Source organism: Erpetoichthys calabaricus, chromosome 11, assembly GCF_900747795.2.
Source record: "Erpetoichthys calabaricus chromosome 11, fErpCal1.3, whole genome shotgun sequence".
Classification (NCBI taxonomy): Eukaryota; Metazoa; Chordata; class Cladistia; order Polypteriformes; family Polypteridae; genus Erpetoichthys; species Erpetoichthys calabaricus.
The window spans coordinates 143,076,435-143,099,865 of NC_041404.2; the positions used below are offsets into that span (position 1 = coordinate 143,076,435).

The following is a 23,431-nucleotide window of genomic DNA, read 5'->3' on the forward strand; positions in this document are numbered from 1 at the left end:
ATTAGAGGACAGGGCTTTGCCCTTAAGGCAGGTTTTGATTTTTTTTTTGCTGGTAACTGGTAGAGAAAAGTACAGCAGGCCATCATTCTGTGGCAGTCTGAGATCATTATAGTCAGTCATTTCCCAACCTGCTATATCCTAACACAGGGTCACGGGGGTTCCGCTGGAGCCAATCCCATCCAGCACAGGCAGGAACAAATCTCCGGGCAGGGCGCCAGCCCACCGCAGGACACACACACACACACGGGACAATTTAGGATTGCCAATGCACCTAACCTGCATGTCTTTGGACTGTGGGAGGAAACCAGAGCACCCAGAGGAAACCCACGCAAACACGGGGAGAACAAGCAATCTCCATGCAGGGAGGACCCGGGAATCGAACCCACGTCCCCTTACTGCGAGGCAGCAGCGCTACCACTGCACCACCATGCCGCCCTCATTATAGACCACCAACAGGTAATAGTATGTCCCACAGGTGTCCTCATTGGCTGCACCTGAAAAACAGTACAGTAGTCTGGGGGTCCTCATGTGCAGCTGCTGGAAAAAAGTATGGTAGTCATCAGATCCTCATAAGCCACTGTAGGAACCTCAAGCTGTCTGAGATCCTCTTGCGACACTAGTGGTGAACAGTATGGCAGCGTGACATAGTCCTTGGTCAGTGCCAGAGTAGAGTATAGCAACTGGAGATACTAATGGGCCAGGACTGGAGGATAGTATGGCAATCCAGGAGCCTCCTGGACCCCTTGCTGGAGAACAGTAGGGCCGTATGGAATTCTCTTAGGCGATTGCTTGAGACTTAAACAGCAGAAAGGTTGGAGACTCTGGTCTCGTAATTTTTTGATACACTTTTCCTTTGTTGTTCATCTATTAGGCGTATCTATATCCATCCTGTCTGTGTCACATTTGTCAATTGCACTTTTCATTGCTGACTCAAGTGCTTCCATCCTCAGATTGCAACACCTTTGACCCGCTGCTGTCACAAACTGCACTTTTACTTTTCTTGATTTTCCTTTCTTGCAAAATATTAATCTGTTTATTTGTAGCGTTCAACATTGCGAGTATGAGTAGCTCCCATTGCTGTTTGCTTGAAACAGTTTAGTCTGTAAACATCTATCCACGTATCCATATTCCAAGTAAACGCAGTCCATTACGTAATTGCAGTAACTGGAACAGCAGCATCAGGCCCAAGGTGGGTACCAACTGTGGGTGAGATGCCAGTCTTTTACAGGATGTGCACACATATTTGTTCAGTGAGGGCTAATTCAGAATCGCCAATCAGTGTTTCCTGTAGCCATTTGGAACACTAGAGGAAGCCTCCATGAACTCTGTGAGTACACGTAAAGTGCAAGCCGGTGGGCTCTGATTTTTATCTAAGCAGATCAAGCTATAAAGCAGCGTTTCTGACAACTGTGTCATCATGCCAAGCCCCTACCCCAAATTCTTTGTTTCCTTTCTTTATCGCATTGAACACAAGAGCTTTTTGCTTCCTTAGCCAATGTCACAACACCATATTTTCTGGCAAGATGCAGCATCTGTTGCAGAGTTGGCTCTCGTATTTTTTATTTATTCATTATTTTTTTTTTTGGAGAAGGAAATGAGTTGCGTATCATCTGGCGCACATGCTCTGCAATTTTATAATGCTTGCGGGAACTTCATAAACAGGATGTCATTTCTTTAGCAGTGGAGTACAACTGTTCGATGGCGGCCATGTGGCGCCTGCTGCTTCTGAAGGTTGCTGGCTTGGTGTGATAGCTTCAGGCAGCTGGTAGCTTTCATATATTCTGGTAAATCTCTGGATCGTTGCTTGAGGTTGGATCATCCATTTCCTACAATGAGAAATGACAGTTAGTTTGTTTATGTGCTTTTGCTCTTGTAAGTAAACCATATTGTGTGATGTACTCCGTGTCCTTTTTATTAGGTTCATCTGCCCTTCCTTGATAACTTAATTGCTCAATCAGAGACAGCATCATATGTGCTGACTGTGCAGTTTAAAGTGGGTAGGCCAGTACAGATAGTATATGACAGTTGACGGAAAGGCTCTAACTTGAGGATATTGGGAACCATCACCCTTCTTAGGTTTTTAAATACAGGTAAAATTACGTTACAACGAAATTTTCATTACAACGAAATATTTTTATGGTCCCGACAGTTTCCCCATAAGACACGAATCTATAGAAATCTCATTACTACGAAGTACATTCAGCAGATACTTTCATTACAATGAAGTGACCTTGAAATGCCCAAATGAATCATCCGCAGAGCCGTTAGTTCGGTGGTCGCAGCTCACTTGTGCGCAACGATCCCCAAACAGAAACATTTTCGATCTTTCCTCGTACGGTTTGTTTTTTTTGCTGTTTTTGTTTTCGGTGGTTTTCAGTGATACCTTTCGCTTTTTGCACGTCAACATTTGAAAAAACATCCATTGGAATTTAACTCATTGTGTCCCTCCTATAGAAACGGCAGACACGAAAAAACGATAATGGTTCATATTAGGGGAAAAAAAAAAAAACTTGTAAATTTTTGCAGCTCTCGATTGCGACAAAAAGAGAAAAGACGTTTCCAGTGAATTCGGAATTTCGCCATCGACACTGTCAACTTACTTGAAAGACTGAGCAGAGAAAGAAGAAAAATCTCGGGTTGCAAATGTATGCCAACTGCTGCATTTGAAAACGTCAAAAAAGCCGTTTTTATGTGGTTCAGTGATGCTCGTTCAAGAAACATTCCTATTAATGCGGCACTCATTCAAGAAAATGTGAGGTTTCTAAACTGTCTTGGGACCTCCCCCAACAGGACGACACGGCGAAGAGCGTCCCGAAGTGCGATCGCCGTGTCTGTCGAGGACTGTTTATCTGTTGCCAGGGCAACAGCAGGCTCACAGCTCTGCTGTGGCTCTTCACTGAAGCAAACGGAAAAGATCTCGATGGGTGATGCAAGGAACATTGTCAATGCAGGGAACAGTATTACTTGGCCACTAACCTGATCACAACCCGGCCTGACTGCTGTGTCTGTGTATAGGACAGTAGCAGATCCCGCTACAATAAATAACCGTGCTGTTCCTGTTTCAAACTGAATAAAGCTGGTTTTGTTAAAGTACAGTGATCCCTCGCTATATCACGCTTCGACTTTCGCGGCTTCACTCTATCACGATTTTTTCTCATACACGCTTACGTCACTACGCATGCGCTTTCTGAGAAACTAAGCCCCATGATGGCTCCTAAACGTGCTGCTTTTTCTAAGCCTTCTGACAATAAAACTAAGCGCCGGAGGAAGATGCTTACCATCCAGGAGAAGGTGAAACTCTTGGATATGATCAAAGATGGCAATACCCTACAAAAGCCTCCTCACGCATATGACAGCGCCAGCAACTGCCTATCAAGATGTTCTTCAGCCGCGCACCCAGACACTCACTGCCTACTCCTAGTACTCCTTCAGTGGAAGAAGACAATGACGCACCTGCTGAAGATACTGCACCCCCTGAAGACTCTCCTTCTGAGCTCGTGCCTTCATAGGTTAGTGGTTGTGTGTAAGAACTGTGTGTGTGTGTAATTAAATGTGCAGTACAATAATAATACTATGATATTTGTAACGTCTAATATGTCTTATTTTGCCTAATATATTGGGTAATACGAGTGTAATGGTGACTAAAGGGTGTTATTTCATATCTAGAGGGCTCTAATAATGTTAAAAAACGTATTTAGAAGGTCGTAAACAGGTTTTCTATACTCTAACTGCGAAAATATTCGATTTATAAGTAAAGAATCCTACTTCGCGAAAATTCATTTATCGCGGTAGAGTCTGGAACGGATTAACCGTGATAAACGAGGGTTCACTGTACTGAGACACAGCCTCGTGTTTTGGGGTGTAAGACAGGGACTTATAGCGTGACCCCGATCTTTTAGGATTCGCTTCTGTGGCACTTCACTGCAGCGCTGTGAGCCTGCTGTTGCCCTGCCCCGGCAACGGACAAACAATCTTACACAGACGCGGCAATCGCGCTTCGGGATGCACTTCAGCGGGACGTTCCCGTTGGGTGGGGGGGATCCCAAAAGAGCTCAGAAACCTCACAATATGAAGAAGAAGAAAAGGATGATTCAGCTTCTGATTGATAACTGTCCTGCCCACAACAGGCTCCCGTATTTAGATAATGTTGGCGTTGAATTCCTCCCACCCAATTGCACGGCAGTGCTTCAGCATTTGGATTTTGGGCATCATTCGCACCCTGAAAGTGTATCATCGCAAGGAAATGCTGAGAAAAATTCTCGTCAGCATAACTTGTAGGCAGGAGGAGATTAAAAAATAAAGATAAGTAACTGATTGCAAACGCCTGGACACAAGTTAAAGAAAGCACTACAGCAACAAATACAGAATCTCATTACAACAAAATATTTGTTAGGTCCCTGGCAGTTCGTTGTAACGGAATTTGACTTGTATATCAAAATGCGACGAGATTGAACCAGCAAAAACAAAAAAAAAAAGGCCTGTAGAGTCTTGTGTTCTAAAGTAGACCCTTTATTAAAAGTGCCTGACATGGTAATACATGAGCTACGTGGTTCTCCATGGCAGATGACAACCCAATGCAGAGTCAATTCCACCTGCAAAATTCTAGATGGTGCAGTGGCCTGGGGTTAAGGAACTCAAAACACTGGTGGGTTTAAAGAGCACCACCTAACATTCATCATTCAGGTTGATGAGGGGACCAGGGAAAGGTGAAAATCACTTCACTGATTCACCCAGCCAGGTATCCATGCTGGCAGCGTAATGTTGTGGGGTGCATTCTCATTTGCATCTTATTGCTAGTATGGAGGGATTAAAACAGCAAATGCAGATGTTTAAGACTAAAATAAGCGATTACGGGCGGAGAAACATAAACAGTGAAAATGCTGCCTGAGCAATAAGTGCGTCATCAGCAATAATTAACTTCTCATTAAGAAGCAAAATTCTGCAGACCTCCAGGTCCGACCCCTGCTGTATGGAGAACAATGAGTCGAGTCGGACAATTCAAAAGTAACTTACTGGAAATGAGAATGCAGGAATGCCTTTGCGAACGAAACTGGATGAACATTAACTTGAGTTGTACAGCTCAACCTGAAAACCTGATCTCATTGGTACTTACAGCCATTTTGATTTTCCCAGAATGCCTCCTATAGTAGAGCTCTTGTAGGACTGCCTGGAACCTTTTTGTTCTTTTTGTGGAGTTTTGGTCCTGTTTGAAAACATGTAGTGAAATTTTTAAGAGGACACTGTGCAGCCGCCTATAGCGTGAATCAGCAATGTGTTCAATTTTGAATTAAATCTAATGCATGCAGAGAAAAAACATTAAATTTAACATAAAAATATCTATTTTAAAAAAAAATCCTTGCCTTGAAAGCAAAAGCAAGGCTACGATACGTGATCTTCTCGGAAGACATTTAAAAGACCCGTGAGACCAAAGAGACTTGCCGCGATGCATCTCGCGGGGACCGTAAACATGAGACATTATGCCAAGAGATTGACCCAGGACCGTCTGCCGATGATGTGGAACAGCAAAAGGCAACCTTTTTTGAGTTGCGGCGCACTAAGTCTAAAAATTTTCTTTTGCAGCGCACCTGAGGGACTGCCCATAAATAAAGTCGTGACGACGCAATCTATGGACAATCGCCAATAAAAACAGTTAATTTTACAAGTTTGAAAGACATTTTATTAATAAAGGAATCAAAGGATAAATCTTAAATTTAATGTGAACGTTGAGATTGTTTTTCAGCACATATGAGATTGATGCGAGGATCAATTTTCAAAAGACAGACGTGCATTTCCTTGTCGATCATTTGAAGTCTCTCGCGTTTCTTAGACTTCATTTCCGTAAGTGTTGAAAAACCTTGTTCACAGAGATAAGAGCTTCCAAAAGTTCAAAAACACTAGCAATTTCAAATATTTTACAAAAGTTTTCGCGGCGCCCCTAGAAAATTCCACGGCACAGTTGCCCGACATTGATGTAGAACATGAGATTCTTGCCCTACTTAGAATCTATCAAACAAGACAACGAGGCAGCAAAACATTCAGTATTGTGAAGGATTTGAACACACACAGATGCATATAAAGCGTATAAGGACAATACGTTATAAATGAAACGACGACGAATAAGCGAAGAAGAAAGCAGCGCAGCGAAAAGAGACTCAAAAGCGTTGGAAAGAAAAAATAATCTAGGTACAAATTCAGAAAATAAGGCAAGTAATTATCAGCCCGTAACAAGTGGAATTGAAACAAAGCACGTCCAATCAGGCTCAGAATTAAAAGACAAATTAGAACTTCATAAAGATGTTCATAAACGTTGGCGCTATACACATGCAGAGCAGATTATGAAAGCAGTGCAATTCAAAAGGCTCCAAAAAAAAATGTTTTGCGCGATTCAAATGTGGAAAAAGTTAAAGAATATGAAAGTAGGAAAATTAGAAAGTATAAAAAAAGAAAGTAAAGATCTCAGTAGCGCAAACAAATGGAAATGAATACTCGAAAAAGGGAAAATAATCACTACGGACCAGGTGTCATTGGGAAAAAAAAAAGCAGGACAAAAGCGATGTCAGAAATAAAAGAAAGAGAACAGAAAACAAAGTAAAACGTCATAAAGAGGTTACAAAACAAAAGGGCCAAACATATGCAGAGCAGGTTAGAGATAATTCAGGATAGGTTTCTCTGTTTGGAATTTCAGCACAGACAAAGCGATCTACATCATCATCAGTAAATTTTTTTTTTTTTTTTGCAAAGTAACCGATAAATGCATGTGAGGTGAAACATGTTTTTGAAATTCTCTGACTTAAACTTCAAAGCCTTACAATATTTACATACTTCTGACATATCACCTGTGTCCATATATTCAATCTTTATTCGCCTTTTAGTTATTTCTCAGAGTAATAATTTCTCTTTTTTTTTGCGCTAATGCGATCTTTACTTTTCTTTTTCGACCCTGTCGTTTTTTTCTGCTTTTATATTCTGTATTTTGCTCTGCATGTGTTTCGTGACTACGTTTTTTTTTGGGGTCTTTTGAATTCCAGTTTTCATTATCTCTAACCTGACAAAGTCATTAAACACATGTCTCATTGACCTCATTTTAAAGACTCCGCATATTTGGACTCGATAGATTCCAAATATTGTTTTTACAGAAGTTCTGAAATAAAAGTGAAACTAATGAAATAGCAACAATTCAAAGGAAAAAAAAATCTTAAAAGTGTGTCTGGAAAACCAAACACGGGGGTTGGCCAGCGAAGCGAGCAGGGGGCAAAGCCCCCTAGTGTTTAAAAAAAAAAAAAAAAAAAAAAAAAACTAAACTTGCATTTCACATCAATTGCAATAACTAAATATTAACAGATGAATACACTTAACAATTTGCATTATTGGCGTATTAAATTTATTGAATTGTAAATACATACAGTATAAGCGAATCATAAATAGTGACAACTGTCTGATCGGATTTTTCTCTGCTTGTTCCCTAAATAAAGTGCCATTCCTCATTCTTTTTAACTATACTTTACATTTTTAATTATTAAGATTATTTTAATCACTACAGTTTGAACAATGATTCACAGAGTTCAAATTATGTAAGGGGCGCAGTAGTTAGTATTTTTGTCTCAGAGCTCCATAGATTTGGATTCGATTTCCAACTTGGTGACCACCTTTGTAGAATCTGCATGTTCTTCCTGTGTCTGTGTGGATTGTGTTCAAGTTTTTGCCTCCTGTTCACTTGCTGAAAGATGCAACTACAAGGTAAATTGGCAATTCTTGACTGTAGCGTATGTATGAATGTGTGCCCCCAGTACTGGAATGGTGTCCCATCCAAGCCTGGGATAATTTTGGTTTAATGATCCAGTTTTTCAACATATCAGTTTGCTCTCGATTTTAAATGTTTAACTCTCTCTTGTTGATTTCATTATATTTTGCCCTTTCTCTGTGCAGTTTTCCCCTTGGTTGTGTCTTATTAATGACAATTAATAACAAGCAGAGCAGACACCCAGCCAAACAACACGGAATAATCAAAGGCTGCAACTACTTTAGCATCAGACCCACTAATTCAGAGGTGTTGAACTCCGGTTCTGGAGGGCCGCAGTGGCTGCAGGTTTTCATTTTAGCCATCTTCTTCATTAGTGACCCGTTTTTTGCTGCTTATTAACTTCTTTTGCTTTTGTTTTAATTCACTTGACTCAGGCCCCATAGTTGTCTCTTTTTCCTTAATAACTATAATGAGACACAAAAAGAGCCACCACATAACCAGCTCACTTGTGCCCATCACACAATATCTGAAAATAAAGAAAGGTGAAGGTCTCAGTAAGGTTGCTCTCTCGGCTCACCAAAACATTTTGACAGTGTTCTTAGAAAAAAGGAAAAATCAACCATTTTGGAAATGTCTGCTGTGGCAGAATGAGAGCAGCAACAAGCTGTGGAATTAAATAATGGGCTTAATTAACAACAAGAATTGGCTTCTCATTAAGAAATTGGTTGGAGTTTGAAGCCCCAGTTTAGCCGGTCATCTGTCGACTCGTTTCACATCTCATTTCAGTTTGGCTGCCATTTAATGAAGAAAAGAATCAATTCAGAGGACTGAATCCTTAAAAACAGGGCTATTAAAATGAAGAGAAAAGGAGTTAATTAGCAGTGAAAACTGGTCACTGATTAGGAAAAAAGTTAGAATAAAAACCTGCAGCCACTGCGGCCCTCCAGGACCAGAGTTCGACACCCCTTAATTAATTAATTAAACAATTAGAACACCCGGAAAAGTAGAATGAAAATTAAGATGAAAAAAAAAAAACATTATTCCCATATAATTGCTTGTTTTATATATATATATATATATATATATACACACACACACAAGGGAGTTCCGCTCACTAGCGACAGCCACTTCACGTCTCTGCCGCTCATGTTGTTGTGAAGAGACGCACACTAAGGAGATGCGGTCGCTCCTCCGAAACCCCCTCTTAAACGGTGATACAATGGGAAACAAAGAACAGTTGTTTCTTTTACCTCCTCTTTGCTCGATCAGCTACTGGATTGCTGCTGCTGCCATGCTGTGTGATCTGCATCTCGTGCAGCACTTCGAACATTTAAAAGCCTGTACAGCAGCTGTCCTTCTGGCTCACTGCCTTGTCTCTCACTGCCTTGTATCCTCTGCTCCTGTTGGGGGTCCTGCTCCCGAGGTGCGCCCCTATGAAGAGGAAGATTTTCTATTCTTTTAATTGAGAGACGGAACTGTCCCCTCCTGGCAACACAAATTAGATGATCTACAAGTCTCCGACTTAAAGTTTAAATCCGAGCAATATATTCAATCTCTTTTCGCTGTTTCGTTATTTCATCGAGCAATAATTTCCGTTTGTTTGTGCTAATGTGATCTTTGCTATCATTTTTTTTTTTTTGAGATTTTTGAATTTTAGTACTTCAATTATATCTAACCTGATCTGGATGTGTATCACGCCAAACATTTCTGAATTGTTTCTGAATTGACGTTCTATTGTCATCTACTCTTTGTCTTTTATTTCCGGCCCCGGGCGTGGTTAAATCTCTTGGCACAAAGTCTCGTCTCGCGGGATGTGAAAGTATCTTTCTGAGAAAGTCACGTCTCGTCCCAAGATTTTTTTTAAATAATAAAGAGATATACATACATATATATATTTTATATACTTAACTAACCCAGGAGTCCAAATAAAAACAAAAGCTGGTTGGAACAAAAACCTGCAGCCACAGGGGGGTCCCAAGTTTGGGAAGTACTTGCATAGAACATGTGACTACATCTGCAGTGACATTCTTGCCATTTCAAATCATGTTAGTCTTAAACTGGATGGATATCTATCTTTGAATTGGTTTTCCCTTTTATATCGCACAGTCCTTTTAACATTGTTCTATTACAGAGATTATCAATGGTGTGTCTCTGAGGCCTGAAAAATAATTTACTGTACTTACTTGTGGGAAAGGCAACTTTCTTGCCTTTTTTAACGAAACCTGCAAATAGAAAAAAAAAAAATGAGGAGAGTGAGTAGCAGCATTAAGAACAGTCATGGTGCAAGCCCGAAAAGTGTGATACTTAAACACCATTTTGTAGATTTGCCAGTTTTATACTTAAACACCCTTCCTCTCATTTTGAAGGTTTCAAGGTCTTGTAATGTTTTTCTTTTGTTTTTTTATTTTTTGGTAATCTTTTTCCTTAAAAAAAGCTGACATTTATTCACATCTGAAAACAGTACAGGAAGTTACACAAAAAGAATGTTTATATTGCTAACAGTTACACCACATTTTCTATAAAATGCAGAAGCCAGATTTTCATGATAGGTGAAGAAAAGAACGAGCGAACGAGAGAGAGAGAGAGAGAGAGAGAGAGAGAAAGAGAAAGAGAGTGCAGTGCTATTTTGAGTCGCAGCTAAGGGTAAGCTGTTCATCACCAGTAGGGGAAATTTAAAATAGGAAAGTAATGTAGCCCTGTGACAGTCCAAGAGGGCTCCACGTTCCCTAGCAGCTTGAACCCAGAAACGTTGAAAGTCATAGACTGAGAATGAGCCAGGCAAATGAGGACACACACACACACACACACACAGTCAGTAAGAGGTCAGTAAGGTTTATTAAAACCAAACAATAAAGTGCAGTGCATCTTCATTAAATAAATAAATAATGCATCAAATCAAGGTGCTCAGTGGAGTTTAAAATCCAATAAATGATAAATATTAATTTAAAACAAAGTTAAAAGTTTAAATCTTCTAAAAACAAATGTGCCACAACACTTCCCTATAAAAAATCTATCTATTATTTAGTGCCTTTCACTCATCTATCTATCTATCTCTCATATAGTACCTTTTATATAATAATAATAATAATAATAAATTTTATTTATATTGCACTTTATATTTTAGCAATCCCAAAGTGCTACAGAGTAAAAATAGAATAACAAAAACAGAAGAATCAATAAAATACTTTAACAAAATGTCTATCTAAAAAGATGAGCTCAGCAGCATGGGTGACAGGGCGTTTTCATCTGTGGCACCGAGGCTGTGGAATGCCCTCCCTGATTACCTGAGAGCCCCACAGTCTGTCTATCTATCTCTATCCATCCATCCATTTTCCAACCCACTGAATCCGAACACAGGGTCACGGGGGTCTGCTGGAGCCAATCCCAGCCAACACAGGGCACAAGGCAGGAACCAATCCCAGGCAGGGTGCCAACCCACCACAGCTATCTATCTCTATCTATCAATTATTTAGTGCCTTTCACTCATCTATCTATCTATCTATCTATCATATAGTACCTTTTCACATCTATCTATCTATCTCTCATATAGTACCTTTCACATCTATCTATCTATTATTTAGTGCCTTTCACTCATCCATCTATCTATCATGCCTTTCACAAACTCTTTCTCTCTCTCTCTTTCTCTCTCTCCCTCCCTCCCACATGGAGCTTGAGCTGCACGTCTTTATTTATTTAAAAACTCCCAAAGCCATGCATGAACCTGTCTCATCACAAGGCCAGATGCAACTACTCAAAGCAAATGTCTTCCTCTTTTTGGAATTGCGCCACTGGCCATTTTAAACAGAGCAACTTTCAGACTCACCTTCTGAAGAACCAGCAGGACGATAATCCCAGTGCTGTACAGAACCAGAAGCACAGTCAGAATAATCAATAACCGTTTTGCTTGTGGAAGTACGAAGGCTGCAGTCTCTGCAAAATAAAAAGGTTGAATTTTATAGTGATGGATCTGGAAAGATGAAAGTATTGCCCTCATGCTATCTGGTCCCCATAGGTCGTTTTGTTTTTTAAATTTGATATACTTGTTCATCCCCAAGAGGAAGTTGTCTTTTCATCCTCACTTCTGTGATTATTTTGCTTGGGTTGGCTGTACAGCTTTCCCCTTGCATGTGTGGAAATGTGGTGTGTTCTGTAGTCACGGTGGTCAAGTTTCCACCTTGATCAGTCCGTTTCTCTTATTGGTTTCTTGGAGTAAACATGGCCGCTCTGCTCCAAAGAAGAACAAAGAACAGTGGTCCACTGTTAAAGGCCTGGAAGTGTACCAGAGGCCTGAAATCGTCATCGATTCATCAGAATCATGGTACGGACTTGCTCAATGTTGTCATTGGCAGTGGATATGGATGGGTGGTTATTCGTGTTTAACACTCATCCAGCCAATCTCATTTGAACTTCTCAAACCCTCTGCTGTGGAGAAACACTGTCTTGATATTTTGCAGAAAGCCTTCTGTAAGTTTCGGCCCCTGGTACACCTTCAGCCCATAAAACGTGGATCACAGCCAGCTGCTCTTGTTATATACAGTGTATTCAGGCCCAACGGAGTAGGATCTCTTCGGGCAGTAACAGGATTGGAATCGGCAAACTTCCAGATCCCAGCACAGCACTCCGCCACCACTCCATTTTGTATGCGTCTGTACAAATGGAATTTGTTCCTAACCCATGGGCAGCCTGTATAAAGGGGCGTAGCGTAGACAAAGGACAGCATGGTGTCCTGATGCTGAAAGACCTGGTTGTAAATCTTGGCCCCACTGAGTTGGCACATTTTTCCCTGTGTCTACATGGGCTGTTTTTTTTCCTCAGATATTCCTCCAGATCTCTTAAGAGGTTTGTGTTGAGCTGGTTATTGACCCTTAACTGACCCGCTGAAAGTATCAAGTGAAGGCCGCTGACTGTTCTTGCTGAGAATGGCATGTAAACAAGGACGGGTTCCTGCCTTGTGCCAACTACTGCTGTGGTAACCACTGGCTCCCCGTAACACACTTGTGAAAACCGCAGGTTCGGAAGATGAATGGATGAGTGAATACTCAGCAGCGGAATACAGAGAAACTGGTTTTCTGTCCCCCTTAAACATTTGATGTACGAGATACTGGTGAGAGTCTTTTTAGTCTTGCTTGTTCCATGTTTAAATGAGCTCATTGTGCTTTTTAGCTTCTGTAAGTGTATCTTGCTTCCTGTTCTTTCATGTCTGAAGTTTCTGAAGGACCTTTGAATGTTAAGAAGTAGTCAGAGATAGAGAGTCGCCAATCTTGGGGAGGCCACTCGGTAAATATTTGTGGTCCACGACATGTGGCAAGCTGAACATCCACAGCAACATTAACCCTGTGATCAAATACCACATATACTCGTGTATAAGTTGGGTGTTGAAACCCGAAAAATCGATCATAAAACCAGACCCCGATTTATACGCCCGTTCAAAAATGCGACACTTACATTTTTTTTACATCTTCTTACCTCCTCTAATCTCTCGTCAGTTTCTCAGACGCATCAAATCTTGTTGCAGGACTGCAGTTCCCAATTTCTTTCGTTACTTCAACGACTTTTTACATTTTCTTGCCTCCTCCAATCTCACACCAGTTTCTCAGACGCATCGAATTTTAATTTTACCAATTTCTTTCGCCACTTCAACGACTTTTAATTTTAGACCAGCTTCATATTTTCTTCTGATTGTAGATAAGGGATGCTCTTACGATAAAGGTGTATGAGGGTGTGAGATACAAAAAACACGAAACGGTGGAAACGTCGCTTCGGAATAGTTCGGGTATTACCGTGTGGTCACGTTGGCACAATACATAGAAATAAAAAGGCCGTGCGCTCCGTGGTTACTCTCTCAGGTGGGCGTTAGCATATCGTAATCTCTTGAGTTTTCCGCATTTGACTTATAGGACATTATAAAATACCGGACATTAGATAGATACTTTATTAATCCCAAGGGGAAATTCACAACGTCAAAGTCACATTATACGGTAAAATTAAGACCCGACTTATCCGCAGGAGAACTTAAACGCATGTAAATACGGTAGTTGTTTATGTTTATTTATTTTTGCATGATAAACTTTCCAGCCAGTGACTCACCTCGAACAGCCAGGATGGTGCCATTTCCGACAGCTCTGGACAGCTTTGTTGTTTCTGCCGGGTACAATACGGCGCAGTAGTAGACGCCACTGTCATTCTGTGTGACACTGGAAATCGTCAGCATGTAGCTGTGGCCAGTTCCACTCATGACATGCTTTTTGGAGTCCATCTTCACTCTCCCATGTGAGTTTTCATGGAAGTAGAACCAGAGTACCTGTGGATCTGAGTGGCAGTTACTGACTTTGAAGTTGCAGGGAAGAATGACAGTGTTTACTCTTTCGTACGTTTCGATGAAGGCCTCTTGTTCGACGGCAAGACTGCATTCTTGTGCTGCTGCTGCTGTGGGAGAAGAAAAGCATCCCTTTGTTATTTTAAGTCCTAAATAACCGGTCCAAGTGCCTGTGTATCTGTATGTCTGTCCGGCTGCTATGTCTCTGTTACGCACCTTTTGGTATGAGATTTGTAAAGGCAGTGCTAATGTGTGTGATGTGCCATCTGTTGGAATGAAAGATGCAATTCATTTTATCACTACCTGCATTACAAACTACATTCCAGTAGAGGGTGCACTGCAAATGTTAGCACTGAATGCGCTGAGGCCTTCATTGATTAGTTAGATATCAGCCTGTCTTAGACAGGTAGCACAGAACAAGGAGTATACCAAAGTCGTCAGATTCTTCTTTCATATGATGTAACCTAATCTTATGCCACTCAGATGCCAGTGTTTTATATTTTGCCCTGACACTGTAGGTCAACCAAGTGCCCTTTCAAACATTATCAAAAATGTCACCTCTGTGCTTTTATGCCCTCTCTTCTTACCATTGTGTGCCCACTCCCGCACTGATCTGTCCCTGATAGGAGCCTGCCTGCCTTTGCCACCTTACAGTAGAGGCCAAAAGTTTCTATCTACCTCAGCTAAAGACTTTCAAACTCGGTGTTACACAACTCCACACATGTCATGTTACCAGCCTTTCTCTGTGTTAAGTCATCTAGGGGGGGTCTCTGGTTTATTTCCTTAAGTGGTAATGTCAAAATAATACAGTAGCTAACAGGCAGATTTATTTCAGCCTTTATTTACTGGATCACATTTTCAGTGGGCCAAAGGTTGACATCCACTCTGTTAGTATTTGTGGGCTTTGCCTTTTAATTGTTTGATTTGAATTGGACACGTGGGGGGGGTCACAGTGCGTGGCGGGGATTTTTGTCCATCCCTCCTGACAGAACTGCCAGTCAGGTTTGTGGGCCTTTTTCTCCCAGTCTGTTAGACACTTATGGGGAAATGCCAACTTGAGGGGGGCAGTGCTAGCTTATTTGAGCTAAGGGTGGTCTTTTTGAACATATTTGTGCATTTACTTATTGAATAAATAATTGCAAAGTCACATTTTCATTTTCATTTTTTTTGTTTATCAGTTACATCACCTAATGATACTGTTTAGATGAAGATCAAATCTGGATAGGTCCACACATGTTTAAAAGACAAAATTTCATGGGGTGTACTTATTTTTTCACACACCTGTATGTATAGTTTTTGTCATCTTTTCTTTTTTTCTAGAATTTATTTTAGAACCTAAGGGTGGTTTTTATTATTTGTTATTATTTGTTTTTAATTGCTTACTGTCTCTTTGTCCACAGCATCCTTGAAGGGCTCCGCTATACAGTATAGTGTCCCCATAATTCATTTTTAAGTATACTGTTAGCCAGCCTACGGTGGAGGTCACTGTGTGAAAGACGGGTGGGTAGGGGGTGATTTTTCTATCATTGGCTGGCCAGCATCACTTTCCTTTCCTTAAGAGTTTTTCGCTGGACTAACCTGAAGACTTCATACGTACTTTTTGAAATTAAAAGTCTTTTTCAGAATCACAATCGCATTTATTGGCCGAGTGTCCACGCATACAAGGAAATTCACACCATTTTTTGTTTTTGACTTTCCAAACTACATGATAGGCAGTCACACGATTGGTAAAGGCACACGTGAAGAAAGTACAAAACAAGGAGTGCAAACGTCGGCCCGCTGGTTTAAGGCCCTTGAAGAAATGCTGTTGGTAAAGCACTAGCAGTATGTGAGAGTACTAGAAGAATAGTATGTGATATTGGCTCCCTGTAGGGGCACGTGTTACGTTCAAAGAGTAGTCAGTGGGTCGGCACCTACAGTGCCCTCCATAATATTTAGGGCAACGTCACACTCCACCACCCTGTCTCTCTGCTCCACGATTTAAAATTGCAAATGACACAATTCAGAAGTCGTGATTAAAGTGCACATTGCAGACTTTCATTTCAGGGGTTTTGCGTACATTTCGGTCACCCAACACTTTTTCCTAAACAATCCCCCCCCCCCCCCCATATTTTAGGGCACCCATAGTGTTTGGCACACTTCTCTTCATTAATGACGGAACTGCTGACGGCAGTCGCACGATAAATTCTGAGGTGTAGGGAAACATCTGATCTGCTCATGTTCCAGTAAATGCCTTCAGAAGCATTGGCCCGCATTTCATCCTGCCACAGGAGAATGATCCAAACATACTGCTCAGCGCTCAGATGCTGATCCTCATTCTAGGGTCACCACCAAACTTGACTCCCCCCTACCAAGCTTTGCCTTGATACAGTGCATCTGGAAAGTATTCACAGTGCGTCACTTTTTCCACATTTTGTTATGTTACAGCCTTATTCCAAAATGGATTAAATTCATTTTTTTCATCCGAATTCTACACACAACACCCCATAATGACAACGTGAAAAAAGTTTACTTGAGGTTTTTGCAAATTTATTAAAAATAAAAAACTGAGAAATCCCATGTACATAAGTATTCACAGCCTTTGCTCAATACTTTGTCGATGCCCCTTTGGCAGCAATTCCAGCCTCAAGTCTTGTTGAATATGATGCCACAAGCTTGGCACACCTATCCTTGGCCAGTGTCGCCCATTCCTCTTGGCAGCACCTCTCAAGCTCCATCAGGTTGGATGGGAAGCGTCGGTGCACAGCCATTTTAAGATCTCTCCAGAGATGTTCAATCGGATTCAAGTCTGGGCTCTGGCTGGGCCACTCAAGGACATTCACAGAGTTGTCCTGAAGCCACTCCTTTGATATCTTGGCTGTGTGCTTAGGGTTGTTGTCCTGCTGAAAGATGAACCGTCGCCCCAGTCTGAGGTCAAGAGCGCTCTGGAGCAGGTTTTCATCCAGGATGACTCTGTACATTGCTGCAGTCATCTTTCCCTTTATCCTGACTACTCTCCCAGTTCCCCACAGCATGATGCTGCCACCACCATGCTTCACTGTAGGGATGGTATTGGCCTGGTGATGAGCGGTGCCAGGTTTCCTCCAAACGTGACGCCTGGCATTCACACCAAAGAGTTCAATCTTTGTCTCATCAGACCAGAGAATTTTCTTTCTCATGGTCTGAGAGTCCTTCAGGTGCCTTTTGGCAAACTCCAGGCGGGCTGCCATGTGCCTTTTACTAAGGAGTGGCTTCCGTCTGGCCACTCTACCGTACAGGCCTGATAGGTGGATTGCTGCAGAGATGGTTGTCCTTCTGGAAGGTTCTCCTCTCTCCACAGAGGACCACTGGAGCTCTGACATAGTGACCATCGGGTTCTTGGTCACCTCCCTGATTAAGGCCCTTCTCCCCCAATTGCTCAGTTTAGATGGCCGGCCAGCTCTAGGAAGAGTCCTGGTGGTTTCAAACGTCTTCCACTTACGGGTGATGGAGGCCACTGTGCTCATTGGGACCTTCAAAGCAGCAGAAATTTTTCTGTAACCTTCCCCAGATTTGTGTTTCGAGACAATCCTGTCTCAGAGGTCTACAGACAATTCCTTTGACTTCATGCTTGGTTTGTGCTCTGACATGAACTGTCAACTGTGGGACCTTCTATAGACAGGTGTGTGCCTTTCCAAATCAGGTCCAGTCAACTGAATTTACCACAGGTGGACTCCAATGAAGCTGCAGAAACATCTCAAGGATGATCAGGGGAAACAGGATGCACCTGAGCTCAATTTTGAGCTTCATGGCAAAGGTTGTGAATACTTGTATACATGTGCTTTCTCAATTTTTTTATTTTTAATAAATTTGCAAAAATCTCAAGTAAACTTTTTCACGTTGTCATTATGGGGTGTTGTGTGTAAAATTCTGAGGGAAAAAATGAATTTAATCCATTTTGGAATAAGGCTGTAACATAACAAAATGTGGAAAAAGTGATGCGCTGGGAATACTTTCCGGATGCACTGTATCTTATCCATGAAAATGACAGAACAGATTGGAGACTTAACAGGGCCCTGGTGGAGTCCCACAGCCCACCAGGAATCAAGTCAAGTCGGGGAGCATGCACTGGTACAGTGCGTTGCCGCACCCACCACACGATGAAACAATAATAATAATAATAATTCATTACATTTATATAGCGCTTTTCTCAGTACTCAAAGTGCTATCCAAACAACTCGGGATCCCACTCGGTATGGTGCTGATATTTTCATGTATTGACGGTGCAATGGATGTCATAGCAGAAAGCACAATTAGCTTTGCACTGTTCTGTCTCATTTCCGACGCAGTTGGTAGCTGAGTGGGCTACCAAGGAATCAAATCACTACCCCATGTGGTTAACACTCGCTATCAGCTAAGACTGCAAGAAATTCTGCAAATAAAAGCTCGGTCTGTAAACATTAACACAAACTTGCCAGATAAGTAAAGCCGCTTCAGCACACCACCGCGGCCCTCATTAATCAAGACAGCAACATGTGGAGGCCAGTTTTAATAACGCAGTGCGTTTTCAGAGTTAAGCCTGCCTACTGACCATGGTGCCGTATGTCCTTAATGCAATTCAAAGCATGCAGCGCTCCCTCACAGACCTATGAATGTCTCCTGGCCATTTCCTCGCCTGTTCTCTTAAAGCAAGCGTTACAGCAGCACAAATTAAAGCAGACGTTTTAAAACAACATGAAATCGGGCCTTACCTGCAATGGGCAGGAGGGCTAAAAGGAGCTGGTGCAAGAGCCCCACGCAGGCCATCTTGCTCGTCGCTTATTGTCCTGACTAATGTGCAGGAACAGGAACTGTCACCCGTCACAAGATTGAGTAACTTGGTGGATTTACCAAACTGCTGACATCAAATTCTGTACAAAAAAAAAAAAAAGATGCCTTTAGCTGTGTGAAAAGAAATTTAAAGGAAACCAGTGAGGAGATTTTAAATTAGAAGGAGAAACGGAATTCCTGTTAACACCTCCGGTCAACACCCCATCCAGCCAGCTGTGGTGGTTATGACGTATGCGAGCCCCTCCAGACTCCCTCTTCATCTATAGGAGCCCCCAGAACTCAACACCTTCGATAGTTACGACCAAGATGAGCTGACAAATGGGGACAAATCTCACAAGCAGCAAGGGGATGGTGGAAAAGTGCAAAGGTGCTTTTATTAAAAACAGTCAAAAACAAAACCAAAGTGTCTACTGTGCAGTGTTCTAAAAACAGTACCTAAATAAATCCATAAAAACCAAGTGAAAAGTGGGGATAAAAATCCATCTTCTATATAAACGTCTACACGTGGAAGTGTGTGCGTCTGTGGGGCCCGGAAGTGAGCGGTGGAGTCCGGGGTAAGAGGTCCACCTCCGAGGAAACAGAAAACTCGCTTAGCCGCTAATAACACAAGCGAGGCGCACACGTCAGCAAAACGAAACCTCCAAAGAAAAAGTCGCTTATTATCGGCAAAACGGTATCCCTTTTACTTTTCCTCCAAGCGCTAACACTGAAGCGATCCGAGCACGTCTGCAAAACGAAACTTTCCTAGGTGAGAGACGCCCAGAGGAGTTTCTTTCAATGACCGGACATCTCTACATTTCAGACGATTTTAATAGTTTCCAGGAGCCTGGGGTTTTTACAGCACGGGCTTACACAGCTAATCTTATTTATAAATGTCTATGCGTGGAAGTGTGTGTGCGTGTTTGTGTCTGTGTGTCTGTCCAGCCCAGAAGTGAGAGATGGAGTCGGGGTAAGGGGTCCACCTCCGAGGAAACAGATACTAAACGTCTACACGTGGAAGTGTGAGTGTCTGTTTGTCTGGCCCGGAAGTACGAGGCTACTACAGCATGAAGCTCGGAAATCCAGCAAGGCGGCCCCAAGTTAACAAGCCGTAAGAAGAAAGCGACTCTGTTGCCAAATTAAAACCGCCGGGAAAAGAGAGAAACTCTTACGCAAGCGAGACGAGCACATCGGCAAAACGAATCCTCCGAGGAAAGAGACGCCCAGTGTAGTTCCTTTCGATTACCTGACATCTCTACATTTTCATTTTTTTTCTGACCATTACAATCCATATTACTAAGCGAGAATGGTAAACCGGATATGGACGCAGGGACCTGCTGCGCAGGCGCCACACAAAGCCCCCCCCGCCTCAGAGCGAAACGGGAGAGACTACGAACCGTCTGACATGCCGCAAGCAGGATAAAGCGAGGTCAGAAATAAAAGACAGAGTAGGAAACAAAGTAAAACGTCATAAAGAGGTTAAAGAACGGGGCCAAACACATGGAGAGCAGGTTACAGATGATGAGAACTGGAATGCAACAGCTTCAAAAAAACCTAGGCACAAAACACATGCACAGCGAGATACAGAATATAAAGGTAGAAACAACGACAGTTAAACGTCCACCACACAGCGGAGGCAGACCCAGAAGGTGCAGGCGCCTACATCTCGCATCGGAAGGCGCGGGAAAGTACAAAAGGCAAAGGCGCCTACACAGCATCGTAAAACCCGACATAATACGGAAGGCGCAGGCGTTGCCCCAATATTGTGAGTGGCACTACTGCGTAGTGAAGGCGCAGGCGTCACCGCCATATTGTGCGTGGCACTACTGCAGAGTGAAGTTAGGAATAATGTGCTGCTTGGGATCGTACAAAACGCCGAACGCGACCCACCGTCTGAAACTGCGGAGGCAAAGCAGGCACGAGTTCAAACCGAACGAGCTCGACTGACGGATATACGCGTACAACGTGCGTCTCAAACCACAGAAGCAGGGCAAGCACGGGTTCAAAACAACGCAAGCTCCTACAATGCGCGTCTGAAACTACAGCTGCCCAGTGGGCACGGGTTCAAAATGCCGGGGTTAGGCAAGCAAAGCGAGCAGGGGGTGAAGCCCCCTTGTAATTTCTAAGACCCCGGGCTTACACAGATGGTTTTATAAATAAATCAGTTAAACTGCAGTCATTAACTCCTCACGATCTCAGCCTACCTCCTTTTTCATCTCCCCAGCTCACCCATCACTCACGCAGCCATGAACTTCGCTCCTTGGACCCAAGTCTTGGCTGCCTCAAACCACACAGCCAGACCGTCTGAGGTCGGCTGTCCTCCCATCTTCCCTTCACGCACCTGCAGCCGTTCCTCGGATCCATAGGGAGGTCCTCTTCCATGTTCGCCCCACTCCACGCTATTATTCAGTGGGGCGAACTAGCCACTAGAGCACCACTACCTATACTCCTTCGCGGGGCCCCAGCTCGTGCTGCCTTCCCCTTCTAGGTGACCCTATCGTCTTCCCCTGACTGCTCTTCACGTCTTTTCAGCTCTCTTCTCTCTCATTCTTTCTCCCGATCTCCCTGTGCCAGCCCTTACTTATACGGCTCTGTGGGCGCAGCATCTTCATCTCGCACCGCAGGAAGCCGATGAAGAAATTGAGAAGATCGCACCCACACGTCCAGGTGCGACTCGCCCCAATCACCTCATTAATTCCCCTGGCGGTCGTGCAGTCGCGCCCATGGAGAATGACACGTCTATCTGGATTTATTTAAAGGATTTTTTTGAAGCCGTGGACCCACTATGCCCCAGTGGTCCACCTGCTTTTAATGTTTTGTGACCTGCATTAGGTTTCCCACCCATCCAGGAAACTTTTGAGGTTTATCTAACCTTTAATTAATGCGTCTTAATTTTTTGTTTTTCTTCTTCATAGGTGGGAAGTGGGTACAACCTTCTGAGCTCCTGAACGTGCAGGGCCAGATATGGGAAGATCAAGTGAACAGCCTGGCCGGTGGCGCCTTGTGGGAGGCCGGCTTTACTGTCGAGGCGTTCACGAGGCTGCCTTACCTCTGCGAGGGCGACTTGTACAACGATTACTACGTGCTGGATGATGCCGTCTTCGTTCTGCGGCCCCGCGACTCGATCCCAGGGGAGGGGGTGCCAACGTTGGGTCTGCCATAGATGCTGTAGACCCGGAATGAATGGTAAATTGTGATATGCCGGCACGTCGAGTCTGGTTGTGGGTGAACCTGCTTTTCAATACGGAGATTGATTTGCGTCCTCTCCAGTTTTTTTTTTTTGTTTTTATCCCCCATTGTGGTTCAAAAGTTACTTTCACGTCTGTGCCCCCATAGCTTTTGACCACGTGTTCCATCTTGTGGCTTGGACTGTTTACTGCGTTTTTAATGATTTACTGGGAATTCCATTTTTTGGTGCCACAAAGCAAGTGGATCACAAACAGACTTTCAAATCCACAAAACGAAACTGAGGAACATGCAGAACTCCAGCAGATGCCACTGTGCAGGTTAGAATTATGTGCTTGATGTGATTATTTTATTGTTTTCTCTCCATAATGGAGTTAGCAAAAGACTGCAGTCCTGCCAACCTGAGGACCTTTGTGCCTAAAGGTCTGTAAGCCTGTACTAAAAAATAAAAACAAATACACCGTGTATTAAAAATCCATCATTTTAATACATTTTTAAAAATAAAGCGTGACTATGAATTTAAATGATCTTATTATATATCTGTTGTGATTCTATCCACTTTTTTTCCTCCTTGTCTTTGTGTTGTCCTCTTACAGACCTTTTTATGACCTTTTATGGGGTTTTTGTTATGAATTATAATTCTCATTATTAGTTTAAGGATTTGGTCTCATTTTGACTATGTTGGCTTTGCTGTAATAAGTAGATACGAACATGTCGAGAAGGGGGGTGTGAGGCCTCCAAATGCTCCTCAAAGCAGGTAAGAACCTTTACCAGCCAGCCCAGATAAGGCTCACTCCAAGTCAGCCAGTTCCCAACTTCTGCCTCCATGCCATGGCATACACTGGCCTAAAAATGCCCTGCAAGAGAGAGGTGCCATTAAACCTCTGGTTAAAATACACAAATCCAAAGCAAGAGTCTTTGTTAAGAATTTATTACAAAAAAAAAAAGTATTTAAAGGAGAGCAAAATAAGGAAATAAGGGGAAAAGGTTACTCATGAAAGGATCAAAATCTGGAAACAAAGGAACAGAGCAACAAATCCTCAAAACCAGAAAATCGAAAGAAAACAATATTTACAGACTTCACTCCAAACAACACTCAATGATAACCTCAGGGAAGCCATCTAATGAACCGGAATGTAAAAGATGAAGGGTGGTACCTCAGGTATGACATCATGGTGGCCACGCCTTTTTGGGGGAGGTACCCCCATGGAACACACGGAATGGTGGAACATTTGTAGATACAGTACAACAATATTCAGTAATTGCCAGTAGGTCATTATTGTGAGTGTCCAGCCGATATTGAAAGAAGCCAAGCATATCCATCCCATGTTTAGTGTTACCACTGCACCACTAGGAATATATATATATGTCATATGAAAAAGTTTGGGACCCCCTCTTAACCCTTTGGATTTTTGTTTCTT

General features: G+C 42.6%; 2 protein-coding genes across 2 annotated transcripts in view; one reads left to right on the forward strand and one right to left on the reverse strand.

Annotated features, from left to right (window-relative positions):
* mettl9 (methyltransferase like 9) overlaps positions 1-22,537 on the forward strand; it is a 52,392-nt gene extending 29,855 nt beyond the window's left edge. The window contains exon 6 of the mRNA XM_028814190.2: positions 21,740-22,537. Within this exon, the coding sequence (XP_028670023.1) occupies positions 21,740-21,987 (248 nt within the window). The 3' untranslated portion in view covers positions 21,988-22,537. The remainder of the gene's footprint in view (positions 1-21,739) is intronic.
* si:ch211-139g16.8 (immunoglobulin superfamily member 6) lies at positions 33-19,066 on the reverse strand. Its single transcript, XM_028814193.2, has 6 exons — positions 18,767-19,066; positions 13,829-14,167; positions 11,565-11,671; positions 9,925-9,963; positions 5,114-5,203; positions 33-1,826 (listed from the first exon to the last, which is right to left on the reverse strand). Exons 1-6 carry the CDS (start codon positions 18,819-18,821, stop codon positions 1,773-1,775), a joined length of 684 nt encoding a protein of 227 aa, XP_028670026.1. The 5' UTR covers positions 18,822-19,066; the 3' UTR covers positions 33-1,772.
* Positions 22,538-23,431: the final 894 nt, after the last annotated feature.

Coding starts and splice junctions, on each gene's coding strand:
- si:ch211-139g16.8 (XM_028814193.2), bottom strand. CDS start 18,821: ATGGCCTGCGTGGGGCTCTTGCACCAGCTCCTTTTAGCCCTCCTGCCC. Junction 11,672..13,828: donor CACCATCCTGGCTGTTCGAG/GTGAGTCACTGG, acceptor TTTATTTTGCAG/AGACTGCAGCCTTCGTACTT. Junction 9,964..11,564: donor TCCTGCTGGTTCTTCAGAAG/GTGAGTCTGAAA, acceptor TTCTATTTGCAG/GTTTCGTTAAAAAAGGCAAG.